Source organism: Dermacentor silvarum, chromosome 3 (assembly GCF_013339745.2).
Source record: "Dermacentor silvarum isolate Dsil-2018 chromosome 3, BIME_Dsil_1.4, whole genome shotgun sequence".
Lineage (NCBI taxonomy): Eukaryota > Metazoa > Arthropoda > Arachnida > Ixodida > Ixodidae > Dermacentor > Dermacentor silvarum.
Genome location: NC_051156.1, coordinates 41,812,267 through 41,837,538, shown reverse-complemented (window position 1 = coordinate 41,837,538; position 25,272 = coordinate 41,812,267). Strand labels below are relative to the sequence as shown.

At 46.2% G+C, this 25,272-nt stretch overlaps 1 protein-coding gene across 1 annotated transcript in view; it reads right to left on the bottom strand.

Annotated features, from left to right (window-relative positions):
- LOC119444316 (uncharacterized) overlaps positions 1-5,632 on the bottom strand; it is a 51,160-nt gene extending 45,528 nt beyond the window's left edge. The window contains exons 1-2 of the mRNA XM_037708732.2: positions 5,572-5,632; positions 4,288-4,413 (exon numbers count right to left, since the gene is read on the bottom strand). Of these exons, the coding sequence (XP_037564660.2) occupies positions 4,288-4,413 (126 nt within the window). The 5' untranslated portion in view covers positions 5,572-5,632. The remainder of the gene's footprint in view (positions 1-4,287; positions 4,414-5,571) is intronic.
- Between the last annotated feature and the right edge of the window lie 19,640 nt (positions 5,633-25,272).

The following is a 25,272-nucleotide window of genomic DNA, read 5'->3' as shown; positions in this document are numbered from 1 at the left end:
TGCTACATAAAAGTACTTTCCCGAGTGTGAAAGAAACCCGCGAATGCACGCAAAATTGCCGGGCGACTGGTCTCTCGAGGCATTTACTATTAAAGAAGCCCTTAATCGGGGCGTTTTTTAACGCTCGGAAAAACACTTTTATGTAGCACGCATTGAGCAACAGAAAGTCGTAGCGCAAGTGTTAAGGCGAAAGCCTTACATGCCCCATTTCCGCAGGGTGCGCAAGCCTCCAAAATTCACTCAGATAACTTCAAAGGCTGCGCACCATGCGGAAAACCTCGATGCAGGCTCTGCCCCGTGATGAATACCGCTAATGTGGCCAAAAGCACCACGTCTTCATTTTCATTCAAAATCTAGGGATTACAACTGCGACACTTGTAACGTTGTCTATCTCCTCGAATGTATAGATCGCGAGATTGAATCCCGGCCGCGGCGGCCACATTTCGATGGAGGCGAAATGTAAAAACGCCCGTGTGCTTGCGTTGTAATGCACGTTAAAGAACCCCAGGTGGTCAAAATTAATCCGGAGCCCTCTACTACGGCGTGCCTCATAATCAGAACTGGTTTTGGCACGTAAAACCTCAGAAAGAAGAAGATCTCCTTCGAATGTACCATTTGCCGCACACAATACATCGGACAAACGGAAACCCCTATTAGGCTACGCTTTAATAATCACAAATCACATGTAAAATCTATACCGCAGCTCTCCCTCTCAAAACATGTGAACACACTAGGCCATCCTTTCGAAAAATATAAGGCCACCATTTTGAAATCCGGATTCCCCACTCACTACGAGAGAGAAGCTTGCGAATCATTTCAAATACAGAAGTTCAGCTCACATTCAAAGGAACCGCCAGCTCGTCATCCGCCAGCTCCCTTGCTGCGCCTTCAGTCAAGCCGTTTACAACAGCGACAACATGCGATATTGACCGTGAAGCTGCATGCTTCCTTCCATTCAGGGATGATGCAGTGATTACAAGTCACGGGTTCCTGACGTCAACGGATTTAACTCCTATAAAGACAGCACTGCACGATGGACTTGCCAGTGGGCACGGCGAAAGCGCAGGGCGCACATCGCTGACTATGCGTCTCATTCTTCTTGTACAGGTTAGTTACAATAGCACAATACGCAGTGATGATAGATTTCTGGTTGTACTGCCGTGCCCACATGTGTGTATGAGTATTGCATATGAGTGTTTTAATTCTTGCAAGCTCTTAGTATGTGGCGATATAGAAGAGAACCCGGGTCCAACCGTTGAGGAAATGTTCCAGTCATTAATGAGTGGCCAACAGGCAATTAGAGAAGACATTGCTTCTTTGAAAGGACGCCTTGAGTCGACGGAGAAAGCGATGCATGGTTTTGAAAAGCGTTTAAACAACTTGGAAGGCAGTATGATTGAATTAAAAGCAAAGAACCACGACAACGAAGAAGTAAATGCGACTGTGACTGCAGTACAGAAAATACTTAAAACCCAACAAGAAAAACTTACTGATTTGGAAAACCGCAGCCGCCGTTCGAATTTGATAGTTTTTGGACTTTCTGAGGATCCGAATGAAACGGAAGCGGTACTGCGGGATAAGGTTGTCCGGGATGTCTTTCAGGATAAGTTAGGAATAAACTGTACATCTGTGGCGCGAATTCACAGACTAGGAAAAGCGCCCACACGAAGGCCAGTCATTGCGTTCTTGCAGGATTATTCTGAAAGACAAGCTCTCTTGAAAAACGCACGAAAATTGAAGGGAACAGGCATATCGTTGCAAAATGACTATTGTGCAGACACGCTGCGCAAGCGCCGTCTTCTATGGAGCAGTGCGCAAGAAAAAAAGACAGCGGCAGAAAAGTTCGCCTTATTCATGATAAGATTCGAGTTGACGACGACTTGTTCTTTTGGGATGACGTACTAAACACTCGAAAACTAATTCCAAAGAAAAAAGGCAGGGCAGAAATGCGCTCAACACCCACCGAATAGCAGCCACGGTCGCAGCAGTTCCGGCTGCTTTCACTAAATGCCCAAAGTATTGTCAACAAAATAGAGAAACTGCAGGATATTTTACTGGTTTACGATCCTCATGTGTGTGTTATATCTGAAACTTGGTTGCACGATGGGGTGCATGATGATGAAATCGTTTCGCCAAACCACCAGCTGTTTAGAAAAGATAGGGGCTCACGAGGCGGTGGCGTCGCAGTTATTGCAAAGAATAGTGTTGTTGTAAGGGAACTAGAGCAGATTGATAACCATAAAAGTTTGTTTTTGAGTGTCTCTGTTTGGGGTGTGCCATTCATATTATGTTCTGTGTATCAGACAGTGCATGCCTCACGAATAAGAGGCATTTTGGCATGTTTGGTGCACCAATGAATATTTTTCCTGGTTGATTCATGCATTTCCTACCGATTATATACATGTGTAATATGGCATACTTACGAAGTTATGTGTATATTTCCGTCTCATTTATTAGACATTCTCCTCACCCTTCTGTTATGGTATTTACTTCATCTTGTCATATAATCTTCATTTACATTTTACTTTATTTTTCATACACGCATAACGTTTGTATAAAAAACAGCTTACCCGCCAACACAAACAATATCACTTGTTTGGTGCTCCCATGAACATTTTTCCTGGTTGCCTTATGCATTTCTTAACGAACATAAATGCACGTACTATACGGCATGTTCACAAGTGATATGTATACTTCTGCCTCATAATTACAAATTTTTCTCGCCCTTCTGCTGTGTGCATGTTTACTTCTTCACCTTGTCGCAGAATTTTTCATTAATCCTTATATTTTTTATTTTTTTGTTTTTTTATACACACATAGAATTCGTATAAGAAACAGCTTGCGCGCAAACACAACGAATGTCACTTGTACAAAGAATACAACAGAACGCAGTTAGTGGAATTCAGAGGAAAGTGCAAGGCCACAGTGCGGGTGTCCCATAGCAGGTTGGGGTGCACTGACCGTCCTCGTGGTCATACAATAGTTGAAGCAACCTCAAACAAAAAAGAAAAGGAACACTCTCCTGACAGCTGCCATCCCTCGCATACCATTTGTACCTTTGCATACCCTTTATACAGCATACCTTTGAAATTGGTTGCGTCATTCATCCCTTGTGGACACGACTGAATGTGCATCTGTTGACGTGTGGGTTACTCATAATTTACCTATCAATCAATTTTTTACGTCATTGTACGCACGCGCAGGTTTGGAGTCACATTATAGCTCCACTGTATATGCGCCCGAAGTTTTTAGTCGCGGTGATGTCTCTCGCTCCCTCCTATTACCGTTGAGTTTGACATGAATGAATGTACGTGCTGGTATGCATGACGTCACTAAATGTACACGTGCTTGTGGTCATGAATCAGGTACGACTTTCTTTTTATGTTCCCGACATTGTATGCACGCGCAAGTTTGTAGTCACGTTGATGTCTCTCGATCTCTCCTGTTTCCGTTGAGTTTGACATGAGTCATTGCATGTGTTGGTATGCATGACGTCACTAAATGTACGTGTGCCTGTGGGCATAGGCCAGGTAACTTTCGTCTTATTTTTTTTCTTTATTGGTTACAGAGAAAATGTATGAATTGACCTCTGTGTGCTTGCAATCGCACTCGTGATGAAGGCCGGACCCCGGCCGAAACGTCGAAATTAAAATGTGTCTACGTGTGCCTGCACTTCTTTTAACTTATTAAACAGCGGATCCAAAGAAATACTTCCTTCGTATATATATATATTCAGTACATCACACCCACCACTGATCCCAGGGGCACACACCCAGTTGTACATGTTGTTCCCCATTTCAGGCTACACTGTCTGCGGTATCGGCCCACGGTAAACGGCTAAAGACGTACCCGAAACGGAAAAGTCATGATAACTCGCTAAAAAAGACAGTCTTTTCAAGACCTTAAAAGCAATATGTAGAAGGCAAATTTGGTGTGGCGTGTAGCGTTTGCAAACTCCTCTGATTGCGATCGTACTTCGTCAGGGCTTTTTTTGTGTGCTGTTGCACCATGTATAATTATTGTCTTGCTGGGACTTGATAAGTCATTGCGCATCGGTGCGTTGGAGCGCACACACGCAGGATGACTATGCAAGTCCTCTGCCGTGCGACCTGCGTGCTACTATATGGTGACTGCCTCTTCGAGACGCGTTCAGCAGCAGACACATATCCGGTGAACGATATGGCGAACGCAGAGTGGTATTTTAGTGTTGAGGAAAACCAGTGGGTAATAAAACTTATCTTTAATTTTACGAGGGCAATATCCCCATTGAAACTGCAGCTTACTTACAAGTGCGGTGCGCTCGCCGAACCTCCCGACCCTGCTTTTGAAGAATGAAAACGTAGAGTCGTAAACGGGAACCTCGACGTTTGGGTATGGCGAGTGAACGATGTTGTCGCGAATCTCTGCCTTCATCTGCAACACAAGAATTGTTTTCACCGAAGATGATATTATTACCTAGAACAATCTATTCACGTGGAAGCATTGCACGCCTTGTAATATATAAAGTTTTTGTGCGGATAACATTTTTCCTGCGACTGCCTGCCGATGTAAAAAAGGAAGCGGTACGAGAAATTCCCATTCATCAAACGTTTCATAAATGTTGCGCCATAGCGTAATAAACTCGACGACTAGTTTCCTTCGTACTTTGACTTAAGCATTGCCTACAAGAGGGCATTAAGAGAAAGTTCATGGTGCCACGCTCACTTTCCTGCGAATTTTTGTTCGTTATTACATTATGCTGCAGGCCATACCTGACCCATGTCTAGCAGAAAAATGCGCTGGGGAAGCAGCCAGGTTGTCCTACCAGAAAATAATATGTAAATGAATGGCATCAGTATAACACCTGATTTCCTTCTGTTACTCTTTCGCTGGCTGTGGGCATGAGAGTTGACATTTCATGACAGCACAATATGCCTATGTGACCTGTTAATGTTTCAGTTCTGTAACACAACACGGTTATTTGCTTCTCTAGAGGAACAGCCAGAAGTCAAGTACTTATATGTTGTTCGCGAGACCTTGATGGTGTTGTAAAAGAGGCTCCGTTGAAAAAATGAAGAATGAATAATGGCCGGTTTGAACAAGCTCTAACCTATCCGATCTCTGCATGGTGCGAAAGGTATTTGGGAACGTAAAGCCATCGCGCCGTAATAGAGTACAGGCATTTGTCTTCTAATCTTGCGCTCGTTTGAACGTATCTTGTATGTCATCTAAATAGTATTTCAGTTAAAATGGCAGCCCCTAGCATTACGCTCAATATGACAGCCCAGCCTTACGCCGCATCTATTACGTCTCCTCTATGCGGCTGGCGGAGATGCACCGCATTCGTACTTGTGTCTACATCGAGGACAGCGAAATAAAACCCCGCCCAGAGGAGGAAAGTAAGAACTTCTCGGACGAAAGATTGTAAAAAAAAAACGGCGCATTACCTGATTTCGGAACACTGAAAACTTACGCCATTCATCTGATCAGCGCATTGCGCAAACTGACACATATGCTTTAGGCTTAAAACGAAAATGGTAGATTTGATAACATTTGGTACTAAAGGACCTAAAGCAGAAGTTAAGGCCTCACCGTCAAGCTGTCCGGATACCACCGCCGTGCTGCGCTGCTAGATTGACGTCTGTTGCAAATGCTTGTCGAATGCATACCGCAACCCCCTCTCGGCACGCGTTGCTCGAGGGCACCTGCACCTGCAGCGCCCTGTTGAGGTCTAGGCGCCGCAGCTGTGCGCAGTGTTATGGCACAACCTTCTAATGTCAACATTCCGTTTCCTGTAGACTTGGGCAGAGTCAAAAGCAGCGGTTACGAGAAGGATGGGCTGTGTTAATCGTATGTTACTTAATGAGAAAATAATTACTGGTGGTATATACTAGTACATTCATCAGGAAATAAACAAAACTTCGATTTGGGCTCAAAGGGCGAAATAGTGACAGTAATTGCTATAACGCAATATAATAAGCACATTATATAATACGCAGGCCCGGCACCCGCAACGTGGAATGCTACAAAAGTATCCAAATGAAAACTCCAGCTGTTTGCGGAAGGCAACGTGCGGTGGCTTCCCGAGAGAAAAGAAAAGGGAAGTGGCCCCCTAATGCTATATTTCGAGCTCGCGAACCGCATGCAGCACTGCAATTGCCAGTGTACTTAATAAGTGAATGCCTTCGAAAAGACAGCCGGGAAGAAAAGAATAATCCGCAGAGTTTTGAGCAGGGCAATACCAGTGGGAGGCTGTTGTGTCCAGCTCATATCTGTATGATCAGCGGCAGCTGGTGTTGCGTACTGGGCGGGCGCAGTGGCAGCCGTAGTATTACTGGACTGAGAGGACCTCTCGTGCGATTGCGTGCAGTAGGTCGCTTGCTAAGCGCGCACTGTGCAGATTTGCCAGTACGCTCCGGGTTGGCGTCGGTCTCTTTGCGCCCACGCCGCTGATTGTGCAGGCAATGCGCGATTGCTGCGCGGAGCCAAGTCTGTGGCATGCTTCTCGCTCACCGGCACGACACGGAAGGAGGGAGAAGCAGAAGGTTTCGTCAGTCGTGTCTTTTGATTTCTGTTGTAAAAATCTATTACCGTCATTCTAATCGCTTGGCGGCAGGGCCACGTTAGGGTTGCGACAAATCACTTGACCACTATCAGAAACTACTAGTACTTCAAAAGAGAGCTTTTCGGTGCATTCATGATTGCTATTTCATGGTTCAACCATTAACAACCATTCATGGTTGTTAATTGGATGGCTGTGAGCGTTCGAGATGTTTCCCCAAGTGCAAGCAACTACCAGAGAAGTTACGTGCAGTGCGAGGCGAGCTAAGCCGCCAAGTCGCGGCCTAACCGTGGTCTTAAAATGTGTCAACTCAATACTGCGATGCAAGTGTAGATCTGCGCCAGGCCGTTGCCGCGTACGTGGCGCCAATCCCATCGTGCGATTGCGTGCAGTAGGTCGCTTAGTAAGCGCGCACTGCGCAGATTTGCACAGGCGTGCAGTAGGTCGCTTGCTAAGCGCGCACTGTGCAGATTTGCCGGTACGCTTCGGGTTGGCGTCTGTCTCTTTGCGCCTACGCCGCTGCCGCGTACGTGGCGCCAACCCCTCGTATGATTGAGTGCAGTAGGTCACTTGCTAAGCGCGCACTGTGCAGATTTGCCGGTACGCTTCGGGTTGGCGTCTGTCTCTTTGCGCCCACGCCGCTGCCAGGCACGTGGCGCCAATCCCCACGTGCGATTGCGTGCAGTAGGTCGCTTGCTAAGCGCGCACTGTGCAGATTTGGCGGTACGCTTCGGGTTGGCGTCTGTCTCTTTGCGCCCACGCCGCTGCCGCGTACGTGGCGCCAACCCCTCGTACGATTGCGTGCAGTAGGTCCCTTGCTAAGCGCGCACTGTGCAGATTTGCCGGTACGCTTCGGGTTGGCGTCTGTCTCTTTGCGCCCACGCCGCTGCCGGGCACGTGGCGCCAATCCCCACGTGCGATTGCGTGCAGTAGGTCGCTTGCTAAGCGCGCACTGTGCAGATTTGCCGGTACGCTTCGGGTTGGCGTCTGTCTCTTTGCGCCCACGCCGCTGCCGCGTACGTGGCGCCAACCCCTCGTACGATTGCGTGCAGTAGGTCACTTGCTACGCGCGCACTGTGCAGATTTGGCGGTACGCTTCGGGTTGGCGTCTGTCTCTTTGCGCCCACGCCGCTGCCGCGTACGTGGCGCCAACCCCTCGTACGATTGCGTGCAGTAGGTCACTTGCTAAGCGCGCACTGTGCAGATTTGGCGGTACGCTTCGGGTTGGCGTCTGTCTCTTTGCGCCCACGCCGCTGCCGCGTACGTGGCGCCAACCCCTCGTACGATTGCGTGCAGTAGGTCACTTGCTAAGCGCGCACTGTGCAGATTTGCCGGTACGCTTCGGGTTGGCGTCTGTCTCTTTGCGCCCACGCCGCTGCCGGGCACGTGGCGCCAATCCCCTCGTACAATGGCGTGCAGTAGGTCGCTTGCTAAGCGCGCACAGTGCAGACTTGCCGGTACGCTTCGGGTTGGCGTCTCTCTCTTTGCGCCCACGCTTGCTGCCGCGTACGTGGCGCCAATCCCCTCGTACGATTGCGTGCAGTAGGTCGCTTGCTAAGCGCGCACTGTGCAGATTTGCCGGTACGTTCCGGGTTGGCTTCTGTCTCTTTGCGCCCACGACGCTGATTGTGCAGGCAATGCGCGATTGCTGCGCGGAGCCAAGCCTGTGGCATGTGGCGTGTTTCGCGTCCAAGCCTTGGGATGTCACCACCATCAAAACGGCAGGCAGCGCACCACCGGCGGCGGTAATCGAAGTGCCAGTTAAGCCTTTATCTTGTAAACTTGATTTCTAACGCATTAAGCCAATACGTACACAAAAATATTTCTCTTTAAATTTTAACCTCTTTGAAGCAAATTCAGCTTAAACGTTGAAAAGATTTATATTGTGACAACTTCTCGAATGGGTAACGGCATGAGAGAGAGAGAGCAGGCCGTCTGGGCCAGAAGACGAACAGTACGTTGCGACGCATTCGCCCTTGTGAAAGCAACGTGTTTATGCTCAAGTAGAGCCGCAGTTTGTTGAATATTGTGAACGAAGTGGTGTGACATCTTCAGCTACAAAAGTGGAGGAACTTTAGCAACATACCAGCCTGCGACGGCTCTATAATGTCGGCTGTATTTCTTCATTCAGCGGCGGACAGCTTGTGTTCACTGTGTGTACTATCTTCTTGCACATAAACACTTATGCATGTTACGCACCAGTATATCTCCGGAAACGCTATTCACGTACCTTATATTTACTGTAAACATCGATGCTGTTATAATAAAGCTGTTTATTTGCGGCAAGTTGGTTTGATGGGCGTTGTGATTTCGCTCGGCCAATACAGCAGTGCCAACCTTCAAAGGTTCGCGCGGCTGCATAGGCCGAGCTAATTCTGAGTGCCGAATAAGAAGAAAAATATCTATATTATGCGAGTGAGATAAACTGGGATACAGCTGGCCAGAGGAAGCAGGCAGCGCAGCAGCAATAGCAGAAGCAGACGACGTTGGCGGTCGGTCGTCTGCTGCCCCCCCCACTACAAGCGTCATATTGCGTTTTCGATACACGTTTAACTTTCCAAGCAACTACAAACTATTCAGACGTCGCCTGATGTTTTTAAATTTATATTATATGTGAATAATATTCAAAAGATCACCTAGTATTCGTAAGTAAACATTTTTCTAGTATCAGTGCAACTACCGTTAGAATCCAGGCGGCGCTGGCGTCGCCTGCGAAAACCGGCCCCATTGACTCTATGGGTATGTCACATGCTTGGCGTAGCCGTGCACCTTCGTGAGCCAGCACCCGTCGACTTTGGTCTTTAACAATTTCTTTAGTTGACGTACTGCTTGGCGGCAACAGGTGTTCTGCTTGGGTTCAGATTACCGGATACGCCGTCACTCGACCCTCGGCGGGCAGAAAACGATGCGGTTGGCTTGACGAAACCCATCAATTTACGCGATAGCGTTGGCGGCGGTAGGTTAAGGGAGCGTAGCTAGGTGGCTGTGTTATTTGTTGCGGCAGCGACTACGCCTCCCATGCAAGCACTATGCTATATCTATGTAATCGGCGCTTGTACACGGTTATGATTCAACTGCCGGCTCTGTGCACCTGATGCATCGACTTGTTTAATGTTTTGTTTTGCTGCAGCGCCATTGAGTACAAATATATTCAATTTTTATTTCTAGATACCAAGTTCACATAAACAAGTTACGCTTTCAAACTCGGGATCTTATCACACTAGACAGTGTGATCCTACCGTGCACGAGTATTAACGCAATTCCTGCTGCTGGTCAGAAAAATAAAAGAAATGGCTGGCTGATCAACCCAAATGTGAGAAAAATGTGCTTTAGGTCCGCCATTGTCTATTGCAAAAAGAGATACTACCTTGGTATTATATGTCAGTGACACTCATAAATTATGCATCCACTTGACTGAAATAATTTGTCTTAGAAGCAATTCAGTTTAGGTGATCAGTAAAGATTTCATGGCTTAAGTGCATAAGTGCATGAGTTGGGTAACGGCTTTAGTTGTAAAGAGCAAATCCTGTTAAAATATAAAATTTTGGCAAGCTTATTTTACCAATAATGTGCGCTGAACAACATACAAAACTCAGCGTAGCAGCGGAAGTAATCCAATATTAACTTGCGGGGAGCTGTTGCGTGCTCTATGTGAAATCGCTATGTCTAATTTTTCACTTGAGTTTCAAGACTGCAGCCGTTTCATTGCCAGCTTTGAGGACGAAGCAGCTTCATAGCCAAACATCAGACGCCTTCCAGCAGTTCCCCTTCTCAGCAACAGAGGCCTAGGTATACTCTTACCTAGGTTTTTTTACCCTGTATCTTTTACCTGCAATGGCTAGTTTAGTGGCTTAACCCATTTGGCGCCATTGTTCCCATTTGGGAACACAACACGTGGTGAAATTCTGAAGCCATAGTTACTAAAGTTTACAAAAAAACTGCTAATATTCACTAAGAACATCTTTAAAAATGTTCAAAGTTTTATTTGGAAGCAAATAAAGTCCCTTGTTAGTTTCGTACTTTATGTTATGCGGTGACAACTTTATGGCAGTTGTTGCGTGAACACGGCCGTCCGCCGCACGGAGCATCTCAGCGAAAAAAAGTAAGTTTTTTAACTGCCTAGTTATAATTATTTATTGTACCTTATTTTTGAATGTGTTTAGTATTTGGACACGCGAAATAGAGTAGCTGTTTGCATGGACAATGTAAAATATGACGACAAATGTCTGCGTGTTCCCATTTGGGAACGTTGGCGAGAAGTGGGGGCAACGGTACAGCGACGCTTGTATGTCGGCTTCAACGAGTGTTTTCCCCAGATGCCACGGAAAAAGTTCCTTACACTGGAGGAAGCGTTGGAAATGGTTCTCGCCGACGATTCTGCACAAGTAGCAGATGTTGTGCTGCTACCCCCACCGAGTGCGGACGATGTTGTTACGGATGAAGAGGAGGGCGACAGTGATATCGCTGTCGTAGGCGCTCTACCAAGTGATGTTGCAGGTGAGGTTGAAGTCCACACGACTGGTACTGACAAATGTGAGGAAGCTTTCCAGGAAGTAGCACCACCTAGACCGAAAAAAGCATCTCGAGATTCCCTTGTCTGGAGGCGAACTACTCAGTATTCGGGCCCAATAGTTGAGACGGAGCTTCAGCCACTTCGAGTGAGCCATGCCGAGCTTGTGGATGAGGAGCCCTTTGATCTCTTTGCCCGCCTACTGAACAAGGAAATTATAGGCCTCATAACTGACGAATCCAATCGTTATGCCCAGCAACAGAACGACCACAATGTCTGCATAACTGAAAAAGACACACTTCAGTTTGTCGCCATTCTATTCTTGAGTGGTTACCACAAACTCCCACGCTCTGACCTCTATTGGTCGAAAGCTGAGGACCTCGGTGTTCCTTTGGTGGCAAATACAATGAGCCGCGCGAAATTCCGACTAATAAAAAGGTACATCCACGCGTGTAATAGTGAAAACCTTGAAAAGGGTGACAAGATGGCGAAGGTAAGACCGCTACTTAGGCTTGTCAACCGCTCCCTTCAGCAGTTCGGAATTTTTTCGAAGAATCTCAGCGTGGACGAGCAAATGGTGCCGTATTTTGGTCGGCACAGCTGTAAGATGTTTATAAAGGGAAAACCAATACGCTTTGGTTACAAGCAATGGATCCTTTGCTCTTCATCAGGGTATCCCTTCAACATCGATATCTACTGCGGGAAAACCGAAGGCGAAAGCACGAATGTACCGCTTGGAACACGGGTTGTGTTGAACGCTCTCAAGTGCGTTGATGTGCCAACAAATCATGTTATATTTATGGACAATTTTTTCACATCGCATGCCTTACTGCAAGAACTGAAAGAACGTGGGTTCAGAGCAACAGGAACCGTCAGGGAGGTCAGGCTGAAGAAATGCCCACTTCCGGACTCGAAGGAACTAGCCAGTCAAGCAAGAGGATCTTTTGATTTTATGTGTGATGGCGACGTCCTTGCTGTCAAGTGGAATGACAATAGGTGTGTGTGCGTTGCCACAAATTATGATGACATTCACCCAACCGCCACAGCCACCCGCTACAGCCAAAAGGAGCGAAAGCGAGTTCCAGTGCCCCAGCCGAGAGTAATAGAACAGTATAATAAGCATATGGGTGGTGTCGACCTACTTGACAGGTTCATAAGCGACTATCGTCCTTGCTTACATGGTAAAAAGTGGTATTGGCCCTTACTGAGCAATCTGCTTGTAACACTGCGTGTTGCAGCCTGGAGGCTGTACACAGAACTAGGTAGTGAACCGCCACTTGACCAGCTTCAGTTCACGAGGATCATTGTCCAAGGTCTGCTGACCAAGAGGCTGGACACTCGAGAACGGCCTGGCCCTTCAGGTGCTCTTGTTTTCCACAGCAAGGAAGGCCATGGTCATCATTTGGTGCCGTTGGGAAAGCAGAGCCGGTGCCGCCAGTGCAACAAAAACACACGAATGAAGTGCCAGATGTGTAGCGTCCCCCTCCACATTCACTGTTCGGCTGCCTACCATGCGAGAAAATAAAGCGCGCATGGAGTACCACGCCTTGCTTCTGGCCGGCGGGCAGGAAGGAAGCAACCCCAGCACACATACATTTAGAGCCATTGTTCCCATTTGGGAACACACTGAATTTTGCAAACTACTGATGCCAGTGAAATAAAATTTGCTTTCCATGCACAACTCTACCCTCTAGCGAAGCTGAAAGAGTTTCTTTTGTTTTGTCGCGCCCCATCTAGTAGCGGCGTTTAATGGGTTAAGTTAGAGGTATTGCTGTGAAACCTGTTCCATGGGACAGAACACATATATAGGCATACTGAAGGATCCCAACTTGACGTATTTCAGGACAAATGTATCCTGTATATAATATTACTATGTGACGAATAAAAAAAACCAAAACAACAAGACTTGGTGCACAGTGTGCAGATGTGGGCATTAGCATAGCGACGACAACCTGGTGCAAGTTTTTTTAAATATTCACTAAGTTCTATTGTGTTGCATTATTATCATTGTTCTCTATCTCATTATTGCAATAATATGCTCTCTAGTGTTGCATGGTTAAAAACACAGTTCAAATACACCATTTGCCTTCACCGTCATATGAAAGAAAAGAAGAACAATAAAAGAAAGGAAATCTTTATTCAAGAATAATTTACTATAGCATGGTTGACAGTGTCATCTGGATCCATAGCCTATGTGGCTAGTTTTGGATCCATACCATAAACGTCAGCATAAATTGCAATCCAAAGCAAAAAGCAAAAGTAGGTAATCCTATATACACGCTTTGAACTGAGGTTGTAATGATGGAATAGCATTTGGAAGTTTTCGTATTAAGCTGGGTATTTCATTTCATATTTTTAGCCGACAAATGATAGGGAACGTTGACCGTATACATCATGAGCTTTCGGCAAGTTGAATTTATTATACTCAGCTTGTCTAGTGTCCCTTGTAGGCCTGATAAATATTGATGAGAGATCTGGCTTGTTCGTGGTTAGTGTTCTGTGTATTAGTATAGCTGTGTTATAGTCCCGAGCTTGGATGAGTGGCATTTTATTTAACTGTGCAAGAAGTTGTGCAGAGGGCGCGTCTTTAGTGGCCGATGCAATTATTCTCACTGCACGTTTCTGAATTTTGATTAAAAGATCAATATACGAGGCGTAGGTGAAACCCTAATATTCTATGCAGGTTGGTAAATGGAAGTGAAAAATGCTGAAATAAATGAGCCGTAATGTTTGGGGTTGGAAGAGTTTCCGCGCCTTATATAGTATAACAACCAAAAGCAATTTTTCATTTACTTGTTCATAATGTGGAGCCCACTGCAGCGACGAGTCGAGAGTTATTCCTGGATATTTATAACTACTAATTTGTTGAGTTTGTGTGCTTACGAGGTGCAAGTTGCACTTAGTAGGAGTAGTTTTTCGGTTAGAAGAAAATACTACATACTTGGTCTTCTTGGAGTTTAAAATAAGTTTCTTTGTTTCAAACCGTGCTAAAGTATTATGCATCTCACTTTGAGCGATTTCTTCTGCTTTCTGTAGTGACTGTCGTGGAATTATTAGAGCTGTATCATCCGCCGATAAGGAGAATTCGAAAATGTGAGTGATCTAGGATAATCGTTAATGAAGAGAGAAAAGAGTATTGCACCCAGTACCGACCCTTGCGGAACGCCCGTTTTTACTGTCTTTAGTGAAGATTCATTGTCTCTAACTACTGCGTATTGCTTACGATTTGTTAAATAGCTGCGAAAAAAGCCAAGTACTTTTTATTTATTTTATTTACATTTCACCTACATCGCCGTACGGCATTGCGTAGGGGAGGTACACATGGGTAATAACTTACCGCAGTTAGCCATCGATATGATAGTTACGACAAGTACAACGATACACAAGATACTTTTAAGAAAAAAAAACACTCGAATAGCAGTGAATTACACAAATTATAAACAGTGACACAGCCATACATTTAAACACCCAAACGCTTCGGGACAACAAACCACTCCTATTGGCAGTGGTATTGTGGGCGTTGTTACAGGGAAGAAAAAAAGATTTCATTATCAGTTTCATTAACGATATAATCCGGGAGTCGGTTCCATTCCTGTATTGTTTTTAGGAAGAAGGTACTGCCAAAAGAGTGGGTTTTGTAGGAGTATTCTAATATTTTCTGTGAATTATCTCGTCGATTGGAGACGTACGTACGTGGGTGCGAAGAGATAATCAAGGGGGTTAATGGCATTTATATTATAACAAATACTATGAAGAATTTTATGTCGCAGTTTCGGCCTCCTCACCATTAGTGGCTCCCATCCCAAGGTTTGTTTTATTTCTGTGATACTTGCAAAAGAATTATAGTTGTTGCTAACAAATCTGGCTGCTTGATTTTGAATTTTTTCCAGTCTGTCGATCAAGTATTGCTGATGGGGGTCCCTAATTACACAAGCATAATCCAGAATAGATCTTACATACATGAGATAGAGGGTATGGTTCACGGTCTGTGAGGCTTGCCTAAAATTTCTGCGTATAAAGTATAGCATGACCTGCCTTTGTCACGGTCATATCTATGTGTTTAATCCACTTAAAATTGTCGGAAAAATAGACGCCCAAATATTTATAATAAGATTCATTGCTAATAATTGAATTATTGATTTCGTACGTTATATCTACTTTACGAATCCTGTTTGTGAAGGATACGCAGCAACATTTCCGGATGTTTAGACTCATTTTCCAATTTTGACGCCACGTTGATATTCTGCACAAATCATTTTGCAAAATTTCGGTATCCTTACGCGATTTAATCTCCCTAAACACTACACAATCATCTGCGAATAACTTAATGGAAGAGGTAACACCATCAACTATGCTATTAATGTAAATCAGGAACAGCAAAGGTCCTAGTACGCTCCCTTGTGGTACACCGGACGTAACGTTTACTGCGGATGATTTTGAGCCGTTAATTACTACGCTTTGCTGACGACCGTTTAAATATCCGTTTATCCAAATAATAACTTTAGGGTTTATGTTTGCAGAAAGCAGTGCAAATTCTAACAGGTTGTGTGGGACGGTATCGAAAGCTTTACGGAAATCAAGGAACACTGCATCTACCTGAGCGTTACTGTCTAAGGATTGTGCAATGTAATGTTGAAATTCGACTAGCTGGCTTTTACATGAACGCCCATTTCTGAAACCATGCTGAGACGGCGTGAAGAAGTTGATTGACTGCAAGTATTTAACTGTTTCACTGTATATTATGTGTTCAAATAACTTGCAACAAATTGCTGTTAGCGAGATGTGCCTGTAATTTTCGACGAGCTTTTTGTCACCTGATTTATGAGCCGGGACTACGTTAGCAATTTTCCAGTCATGGAGAACAACTCCAGCAATAAGTGTAGTTTCATATATAAGGCATAAGTACTGTGCGATGATGATGTGACAATTTTTAAGAATAAATGGTGATAGGCCGTCCGGCCCAACCGCTTTCGATGTATCTATCTGCTGTAACATGCAATCTACACCATTAATGTTAATCTTTACATCTTCCAAGGAAGGCTGCGTGACTAGAAACAGCATCACATCACCAGGCATAGTTTGAGTAAAAACTGACTGGAAATATTTATTGAAAGCTTCAGCTTTTTCTTCATCGGTGCATAGAGTATACTCTGCACAGTCAGAGCAGGAATGTTCATATCGTCTTTTCTACTTTATTTCACATACTTTCAGAACTCTTACGGCTTTTTCTCTAGCCTATCATTCAGCTGGGCAAAAAATAAATCGTTTCTTGATTTTACTGCTGATTTCAGCATCAGGTTTGCGTTCCTCAGCTCTTGTTCATTAGACGCGGTACTCATTTTGCAAAATTTTCTGTATGAACTTCGTGCTTTCCTAATTAATCTGCGAATGTCACCATTAAACCAAGGTTTTTGTTTCGTTCTCTTTTTTATTATTCTATTTGGTACATGAGCTTCAACTGCGTTATATAGCTTATCACGGAAAGAAGACCACAGCGCCGAAGAACAACGGCTTTCTGCCAAAGGCAAGAGTGTTGGGTAATACAACTCTAATTCTGCAGAAACAGAATCATAGTCACAATGTTCATACAAGAAATTTTTTCTTGGTATTGCCTGTGCTATTTGAACGTGTTTTATGTTTAAGTCTGTCACAACGGCCTTATGATCACTTATACCAGCGATCACCGACACATTGGAAACAACATTGGGTCATTACATAAGATTAAATCCAGAATGGCATCATGTCTTGTAGGAACGTTCAAATATTGAAAAAAAATCTCAAAAATTCTCAAGAATTCACCAAACAAAGTATAGACTGATGTCCTCTAAAACCATAATGTTCTAATTTTTGTTGTGGTATAGTGTGATCTACCGAGTCAAACGCTTTTCTAATATCCAAGAACACGCCAAGTGCGAAGTAGTTCTTATGTTTTTGGTTTATAATTTCTGTTAGTGAGCTTACGGCAGTTGTAACAGAGTAACCGGTTCGAAAACCGTGTTCTGCGTTTGAAATTATCTGGTATTTTTCAAGATAGCTTGTGAGGCGCTTTGCGATCAGTTTTTCGAAGAGCGTGTTAATACATGGTAAAATAGTTATTGGACGATAATTCGCTAAGTCAATTGGATTATCTGCTTTGTATATTGCTACCACTCTACCGATCTTGAGCTGGTCAGGGTATGTACCCGATAGAAGGGATTCATTGAACAAGTTTGCAAGCACTGGACCCAAGATGTCAATGTTGTTTTTGAGTAAGCTTACAGGTAGGTTATCGTGACCCGTGGCCTTATTTGATTGCATAATCTTGACAGTATCTATTATTTCCGCTGTTGTTATTTCAGAGAAAACGAATGTGTTTATTTGAGGAGGAGGTAAAAATGAAACAAACTCTGTGTCATGCGCACCGTGGTTGCAATGTGTAGTGGTGCCCATATTTACAAAGTAGTCATTAAATTATTCGGCAAGATCTGCTTCAGCAGTGCCTAACGCGTTGTTATCAGGAACTATACTGCACTGTTCTGTAGGCTTTATGACAGAATTCACAATTTGCCAACTTTTTTTACAATTTCTTTTTGCTTTTATTATTATTGTATTGCAGTATTCTTTTTTACGCTTAGGCATTAATGAAAGAGAGAGATTACGCGCTGGGTCTTATATCGAGCACGGCAATAATCACTGTCTCTGTTTTGCTTTAGTTTATTATGCCAATGGTCTTTTTGTTTGTTTGCTATGAGTATTGCGTCCGTCATCTAGGCGCAGATAGGAATCGAGAAGTACCTGGCTATGCGTGAGCTTGCATTTTGTTTACCACAGCTGGAAAGTAATAGATGAGAGAATTTTTCATATGTTTGGTTGACATCGGCGTGATTTATTTCAGCAAAGTTCAGTTCTTCTAAGCGTTTCCTAGTTTTCAGGTAGTCCCTCCTTTCTACCAATCGAGTTGTTTGAATGTTGATTTTAGAGTCATATAAGGGTCATATAATGGTCTGTTATGTTTTCAGGAATGACTCCCGATATCACGCTATTCATATTGTGAGCGGAGGAAGCGGGCAGAAAGGTTGAAAAACGTTTAATTGGCGAAATTACAAACTGCGTTCATTGTCTGAGGCTGAAAAAACTTCGGCTCCCCGCTCTTCTCTCGCAAAACGTCCAACGACTCTCAAGGTTGCTTGACCTCGTCTCTGATTAAAGCTATGTTTAGAGCTGAAGCTCACATCCCACCCCACTTAGAAGTCCAAGTCCACTTGGAAAAGAAAAGCTACTGTTGCGTTGACAGGTCATAGTCTAGTACATGGGTGGGCAGTCTGGGCTGTCTGACTGGGCACTGATCATTCAGCGGCAAAGCGGATGCAGTTTCTGCACTACGTGACACCGGGCGAGAAGTCTTCAAAGGTGGATGGTGCATTCTTCAACCCAAAAGGCATTTTCGTCCATTTGAAAGTACCCTGGTGCATGATGAATGTGGTTTTCTCCTGGTCTTCCTCTTTCACTCTGATTTGCCAGTATGCACAGCACAAATCTAAGACCCCGAACAGGGAGCTCCCAACAAGGTCATCAAAAATGTCGTCAGCCCGGGGAAGTGGCTGCAGAACATTCACTGTCACATGGTTCAGAGGTATGTAATTCACACACAGCCTCTTTTTAGGGGCGAAGCTAATTAGGGTGTGGGTCTGTCCCTCCTCTGTAGTATGTAGTAGTAGTAGGTACAAGCGCGCTCCCGGCCTGGTGCTCGGCCATTATGGGACCTCAACGCTTGGAAAGGGGTGTTTGACCTCAACCCGAAGGCGCCCCCACCTCAATAGGTGCTTGGGGCGCCACATGGGAAATGACCGCCATGGGAGCGGCCCAGACATCACTTGATTTCCGTGCTCACGCTGGTTTCGACGGGAATTCAGGGCGCAGGCTCCTTTCCCAAGCGTATCACCCCTGAAGGAAGCCGAACGCCAGGCCGGGGTACGCTTGTACCCTTTTGAACCAGTGGGTGCCCGGCGGCGGTGGGAATCGAACCCACAGCCTCCCGCAGCCGAGGCGGGCGTTCTACCACTAGGCCACTAGTAGTCGTCGTCGTAGTAGAAGTCGTCGTCGTCGTAGTAGGTAGCCACGTCTACTTTTATGAGAAAAAAAATTACGAAAGTTCTGTCCGTAGCGGAATCGAACCAGGGACCCCTCGCTTCCGAACGCGCGGCGCTAACCACTACGCCACGAAGCGCACATGGACACACGCACCACGATGGCAATAAATACCCAACATTAACGAAAGACTGCGCTTTTCTAACGCGTTTGTGCTAGCGCGTTACGGCCCGTGTAAGAAGCGGTTGTAAGACGCTGTGGCCTGTCCGCCTTACCCCCGTATTCATAAACGCTGATGGCGTCGGCAAACGCGGTGCACGTTCCGGCATGTGTAAACGGCTGCGTAAGACGCTGTGGCCTCTCCCTCTTACCAGAGAGTACTGCACGTTTCTAACGCGTTTGTGCTAGCGTCCCCTTAAGCGGGAGATGGTGCAATTATAATGAAGGGCGCTGTTATAAAATAGGAATGACGTCACATATGGCGCGTGTCATTGGTGGAAGTCAATCGTTCGATTTAGTACGGCGAGACTGGGCGAATTACACGGAAGATTCACGGTTTACCGATGATTCCCTCCGGAGCTTCGCCCACTCATCATCATTCACCCCGTGGATATGCGGTGTTTTTTGTTGTTTTGCGTCACTACCACCGCTGGAAAGCCCCATGGGCCATAGGATGGTCGGATGATGTCACTCTCAAGCAGAGTCGCTGTCTGACGCTCGAGAAATTGTCTATCACTGGCTGTGTAACGGTACGGCTGTCGACCGTAGGGCTTTGCTTCAGGCACCAGCTTAATCTCGTGTTCGATGCCTTCATAGAGACCGATGTCTTCAGGGCTTGTGCTGAAAAGACCAGCATGACGTTGTACATGCGCTTTACGGCTGCTTGTTCTTCGTGATTGAGCTGAGCTCCAAGGCAGATGTCAATCAGGGGATCATCAGGGACGTTAGCAAGTGGGTCTGAAGGCAATGGGCTGGAAGAGCTTGTCTGGAGTGGGCTTGTGGGACATGTTTCCAGTTGAACTAGGGCCGCCTTGTTGAGCTGGCTCCACAAGGGTTCATCCTCGTCTGGCTCGTACTCGAATTGAAGTGGCTCTGCCGTGGGCTGCGAGGGATCAAAACGTGACAATGCAGATGTCAAAATTACTGCATTTGACATTCTTGGCAATAGTTTCTCTTTGCACTGCACGACAACGTTGGTAGATGGCTGGCAGATCACAGGCAGCTTCGGAGGTTTGAAGTGGAGTTCAGCTTGAGCTGCGTAAAACCAATCCTCTCCCAGAATGAGGGGAAGGGCGTTCCATTCAAGGATGGCTGCTTCGACAACTGCGGATAGAGGCCCAATAGTGATCCTCAAAAAGACAGATCCTTCCGGCATGACGGAGCTTCCGCCGACGACAAGCAAAGGTGGCTTGGTCCACGGTTCGATGTTGAGGTTTGATGCTAAGCTTGCTGCAAGAATGGTGACATTTGAACCGCTGTCTGGGAAAGCACTGATCTCTCCCAGTCATTTGACGTGAGCAGTAGCGACGGCACATCTGAACTTGGATCCATACAAGGTGTCATCGACACGGCCAACACAGGCTGTTGGTGCTTTGGGGACTGTCGGCTTGTTGTCACCCGAAGGTTGCTTTGGTGTAGTACATTTACTTGCTAGGTGACCCTTCTCTTGACAGTTGTAGCACACCGCATCTTTCAAGTCTTGTCCTTTTCTGTATGCTAGGGGCACCATACTTAGCTGAAATGGCTTCGTACCTCGACTCTTGGTCCGCAGGTGGTAGGCTGTTAATACGAGGAGGCGGTGTCATGCGTGTGGTGTGCTGGAACGTAGATGGTCGAGCAGTCTGTGAGGAGTTCACAACACTGTCAGTTCTGGCAGTAGCACTCTGGAGCTGGGGGCGTCCCGGCTGTCTTGCGAATGGCTCTGCTGACTGTGGAGATCGGATCAGGCGGGCGTGGTCCACTGCTCTATCCACTTCGGATACAATGCTGAGGAAGTCGTCCACGGTACGGGGACGCTGAACAGCGATGTATGTGGCTACCTGGTCGTCACGAATGCCTTGAACAAGGTATTCGATGCGTTCCTTGTCAGTAATGGGAACTGGACAACGTGACATGGTCTTGAGTTTTGCAAAGGTGTACTGCTGTAGGCTCTCTCCGGCTTTTTGTGTGAGGGCTGTGACCGTCTGTTGCCACTGTATCATGGAAAGTTGCTCGCCGAATTGTTCATTGAGTCCGGCCTTCCAGATGGTCTATGTGGTAAGCTGTCGCCCTGTTGAGGCATGCCAGTCTGCTGCGACTCCACGTAGCTTTCCTTGTACAATGGCGAGGAAAGTTGGGTGTTCCCGTCGTGCAAGTCGTTGAATGCGCTCGAGCTCTTCGATCCAGTGCTTGAAAGTAGGGGTGCCACTTCCGTTGAAGGTAGGCAGCGAAGCTGAGAGGTCTGGTAGCGTTGTCACGTGCACTGGGTTCGCGTGACTTGCTATCGTGGTCATCATAATGGCTATGTTCTGATGAAGAAAAGCTGCCATGCGCTGCATGTTCTCTGCTGGGTCTGACGTGAAGGCTGGCATGGCTGCGAATGACGTCGTAGGCACTGGCATGGTCGGGAACGACGTTGAAATTTCGGGCACGCATGGCGCGGGTTCGTGGTTTGGCGGTGGGTCTTTCGCGGTATCAACCAAAAGTCGGTCGATTAGTTCCTCCTTGTTGCCGGTTGTGGAGAGGTTTCGGCGTTGCAGCTCAGTTTTAATCAATTGTGCATTCAACGTGGCGAGGTCTTCTGCGGTGGCAACACGCCAGTTGATGAACGACATCGTTGTTGACACGCCGGGCTGGGTAGGCTTAGAAATGGCTTGGCGTTCAACAGCGCTCAGTCGAGGGCACGGCGGCTTACTTGGCGGGCGAAGTGGCTGTGGCAGGTTGCGGATGTCGAATGCGCCATGTGTGAGCGGAGGAAGCGGGCAGAAAGGTTGAAAAACGTTTAATTGGCGAAATTACAAACTGCGTTCATTGTCTGAGGCTGAAAAAACTCCGGCTCCGCGCTCTTCTCTCGCAAAACGTCCAACGACTCTCAAGGTTGCTTGACCTCGTCTCTGAATAAAGCTATGTTTGGAGCTGAAGCTCACAATATGATACTTATAAAGTATATGATCTGTCATATATGATCTGGAATCTGGCTAACCGGCACTTCTTCGTTACAGATCAATTATAGATGACGTGGTTGCTGTGGCTCTTGTAGGATTAGTAATGTGGTTATGAAAGCCATATCACGATATGAGATTTTGATATTCAATATTGCTCTGATCGGCAACGTTTATATTAAAATCTCCGCATAAGATCACCTTGTTACTTGTGTTTGCGAAATTTGCTATGATTCTTTCAAGTTTATCCAAGAATGGCCGACGTTTTGAGTCTGGTGGCCTGTATATCACGCCAATCCGCCTTTTGAATTGCGGTGTGGCACCACATTTGCGGGCTCTGCGAGAAACAATATTTACGGCGCCGGCGCCCCGCGGGACGCAGAGGCAGGCTGCAAGAAGCGAGCTGAAATGGGTTACAAAGTCATTGTAATTTTCGTTTTGTGCGAGTGGCCGCTTGTTCGACAGGATGCCAAGGCCGGCAATGACTCTGGTGCGACTTACAACCGCAATTCGTCGAAATATGATGACAGGACTTCGTGCAGCTACGCCGACAAAACCAGTCACCATGCGATGTGCCTCTCAACGACTACCGTAACGCGATTGATACAGCGCCTACGCTTGTATTCCTGTTCTTCATATTTATTCGTACCGAATATGAGTCCAAACATGCTTCGGAAGTTGAAATGCACGAACGTGAGCGCTCGCCAGCCGCCCACATCAAGTTTAAGCTGGGGTCGATTTCGCTTAGCGGAGGTTAGCCGTATCGTATATAGCAGCCGAGTTCATGCATTTGCCACTATTAGACGTGCACTGAACGTACGCTAATAGGATGATAAAAACTGCTTTTATAGCTCAGTCTTGACTACAGTGGCCATAGCTCTTTGAAGGGGCGACACTGCGCCCAGAGTATTTATGCAACGCAAGAACGGCGCATTTGTTTACATCGGCACACGTACAGCCACCACTCGCTGTTCGCTTCAAATACAGTAGAAACCGTGCACCGCTCACACGAATTATTGAGGAAATGTTCAAAGCATATATGAACACTTATCATGCACATATCATAAGCGATCACACTGAGACGAGAAGGCATGAACGTCCCGGGCACATCGAAAACCGCGACAACGACCACCTAGCCGCACTGGCACGCGAAAATGCCGATGCCCGCCGTACTCGCGTGGCAACGAGCGGGGTTGTTGCTTACGATGCAGTATCGAAGGGGCCATCCGTTGTTGCCTGTTTAGCATAAGAGGCAAACTGTGTTTTCGGTAACTACTAAATCTGGCAGAATAAAAATACACTCTCCGTATAGTTGCACTTCGTTCATGGAAGCGCCGGCGACTGTGACCGACAGCCTTCGTTCAAGAACGGTGCCTGTACCGCGGCATTAGCGCTGCGCCGTGTCACCGCTTCCCACTCTGTGTGTGCATCGTACTATGCTAAGAGTGGTTCACTTCAAGTCAGTAAGGCCAGTACCGAACTATATAAGCAGTTTCCTTCGTCGTACTTGCTTATCCTATATTTCAGGTCCGCCGGCAGCGGACGAACTCAAGCACGTTTTGACTCAATTTAAGCGTCAATAAATACATGCACGAGTGCATCTGCGGCGATATTCACGTTGTCGGTGCGATGTTTTCACTCGGCGGCTGCTCGCACGGCGATCAGCTCACTGGTTTTGTCGGCGTCGTCGGCAAGAAAGTTTATCACACTACGATCACTCGCTGTCGTCGGTCGCGTCATGGGTCGCTTCTTCATCATATACTTGTATGACAATATAGGTCTCCCACTGGCACAGTATCACAACTACAGCCGGCCGAGCGTTGGCGCCGGCGTGCGGTCGACTTCTGACCGACATCGGTGTCGTGTCGGCATATATTGTTATGTAGCGGACGTTAACTGAATATCGCTGTGAACAGCTGAAGTTTCTACCGAAACACAGCGAAAATACCGCGTCGTCGACCGGCACAGCGCCGACAATAAAGAGTTCGCGTGCTCGACGGCTATGCTGCGTACGCCTGCGCCGTCAGCTGCACGAACCACCGACGCCGTACAAAACGTTTTCGGCGCTCGCCGCTAGGGTACAGCGCATGAGCACTCGGGACATGGAAAAGGCGAATTGCAAGTTTGTGTTCGAGTTCTACAAAAAGCATCTCGTATTCACCAGTTTTCGTTTCCGTGACATCCAGTTTCTTATATTTTATTTCCCATGACATGTACAGTGCCACACCACCACTTCTAGATTCAGCCACTATTGGGAGGGACAGAAAGTTGTAATTAGGAATGTTTATAAATTCGCATTCTTTTAACCAAGTTTCTGATAGAGCTACAATGTTGTAGCGACATTTAAGCCACGCCAGTAAGGACAAGAATGAATCATGATTTTTGTGCAAGCTTCTGATGTTACAATGCAGGATATGACGCTGGTGTTAACTCAAGCTGGCTTGTTTGTGGGGCGAAATACGCATAGTGATTGTAATGTCCGATGCCGTGCGTGTAAATCAGTCACACAATTCTTGCAAGGTCTTCCCTTGTTGCAATGTGAATTGCGCTCGAATTTTCTGTCTTCCTTGCAAGAATTTTGGACTGAGCGACCCACACGAATTTCCAGTTCTTCTCTTTCTTTTTTGCAATGGCCATACCTAGCAGAGCTTTGTTCTCGGGACAACGGTGCTCGTTGATGAACACTGGATCACTTTTAGAGAATCCTATTTTGTTGGCCATGAAACGCTTCTTTTTTGCGGCGGTAACACGGCGTCACGCTTTATTCGCGATATGAACCTCACGATGGCGTTGCTTTTTTTTTGTTGGCACACGATGAACGACGTCGATGTCTGACGACACAATACTGATCCCTACTTTGTCTCCAATTTTTCTAACCATTTCTTCCAGCAATTCGTTCTGATTCTGTGGAATTCCCTTTATCTCCACATTATTTTTACTTGTACATTGCTTTAGTTCAGGAAGTTCTTTCTATGTGCTGGCCAGTGACTGTGCCAATCGTTCCTTTTCTGCAT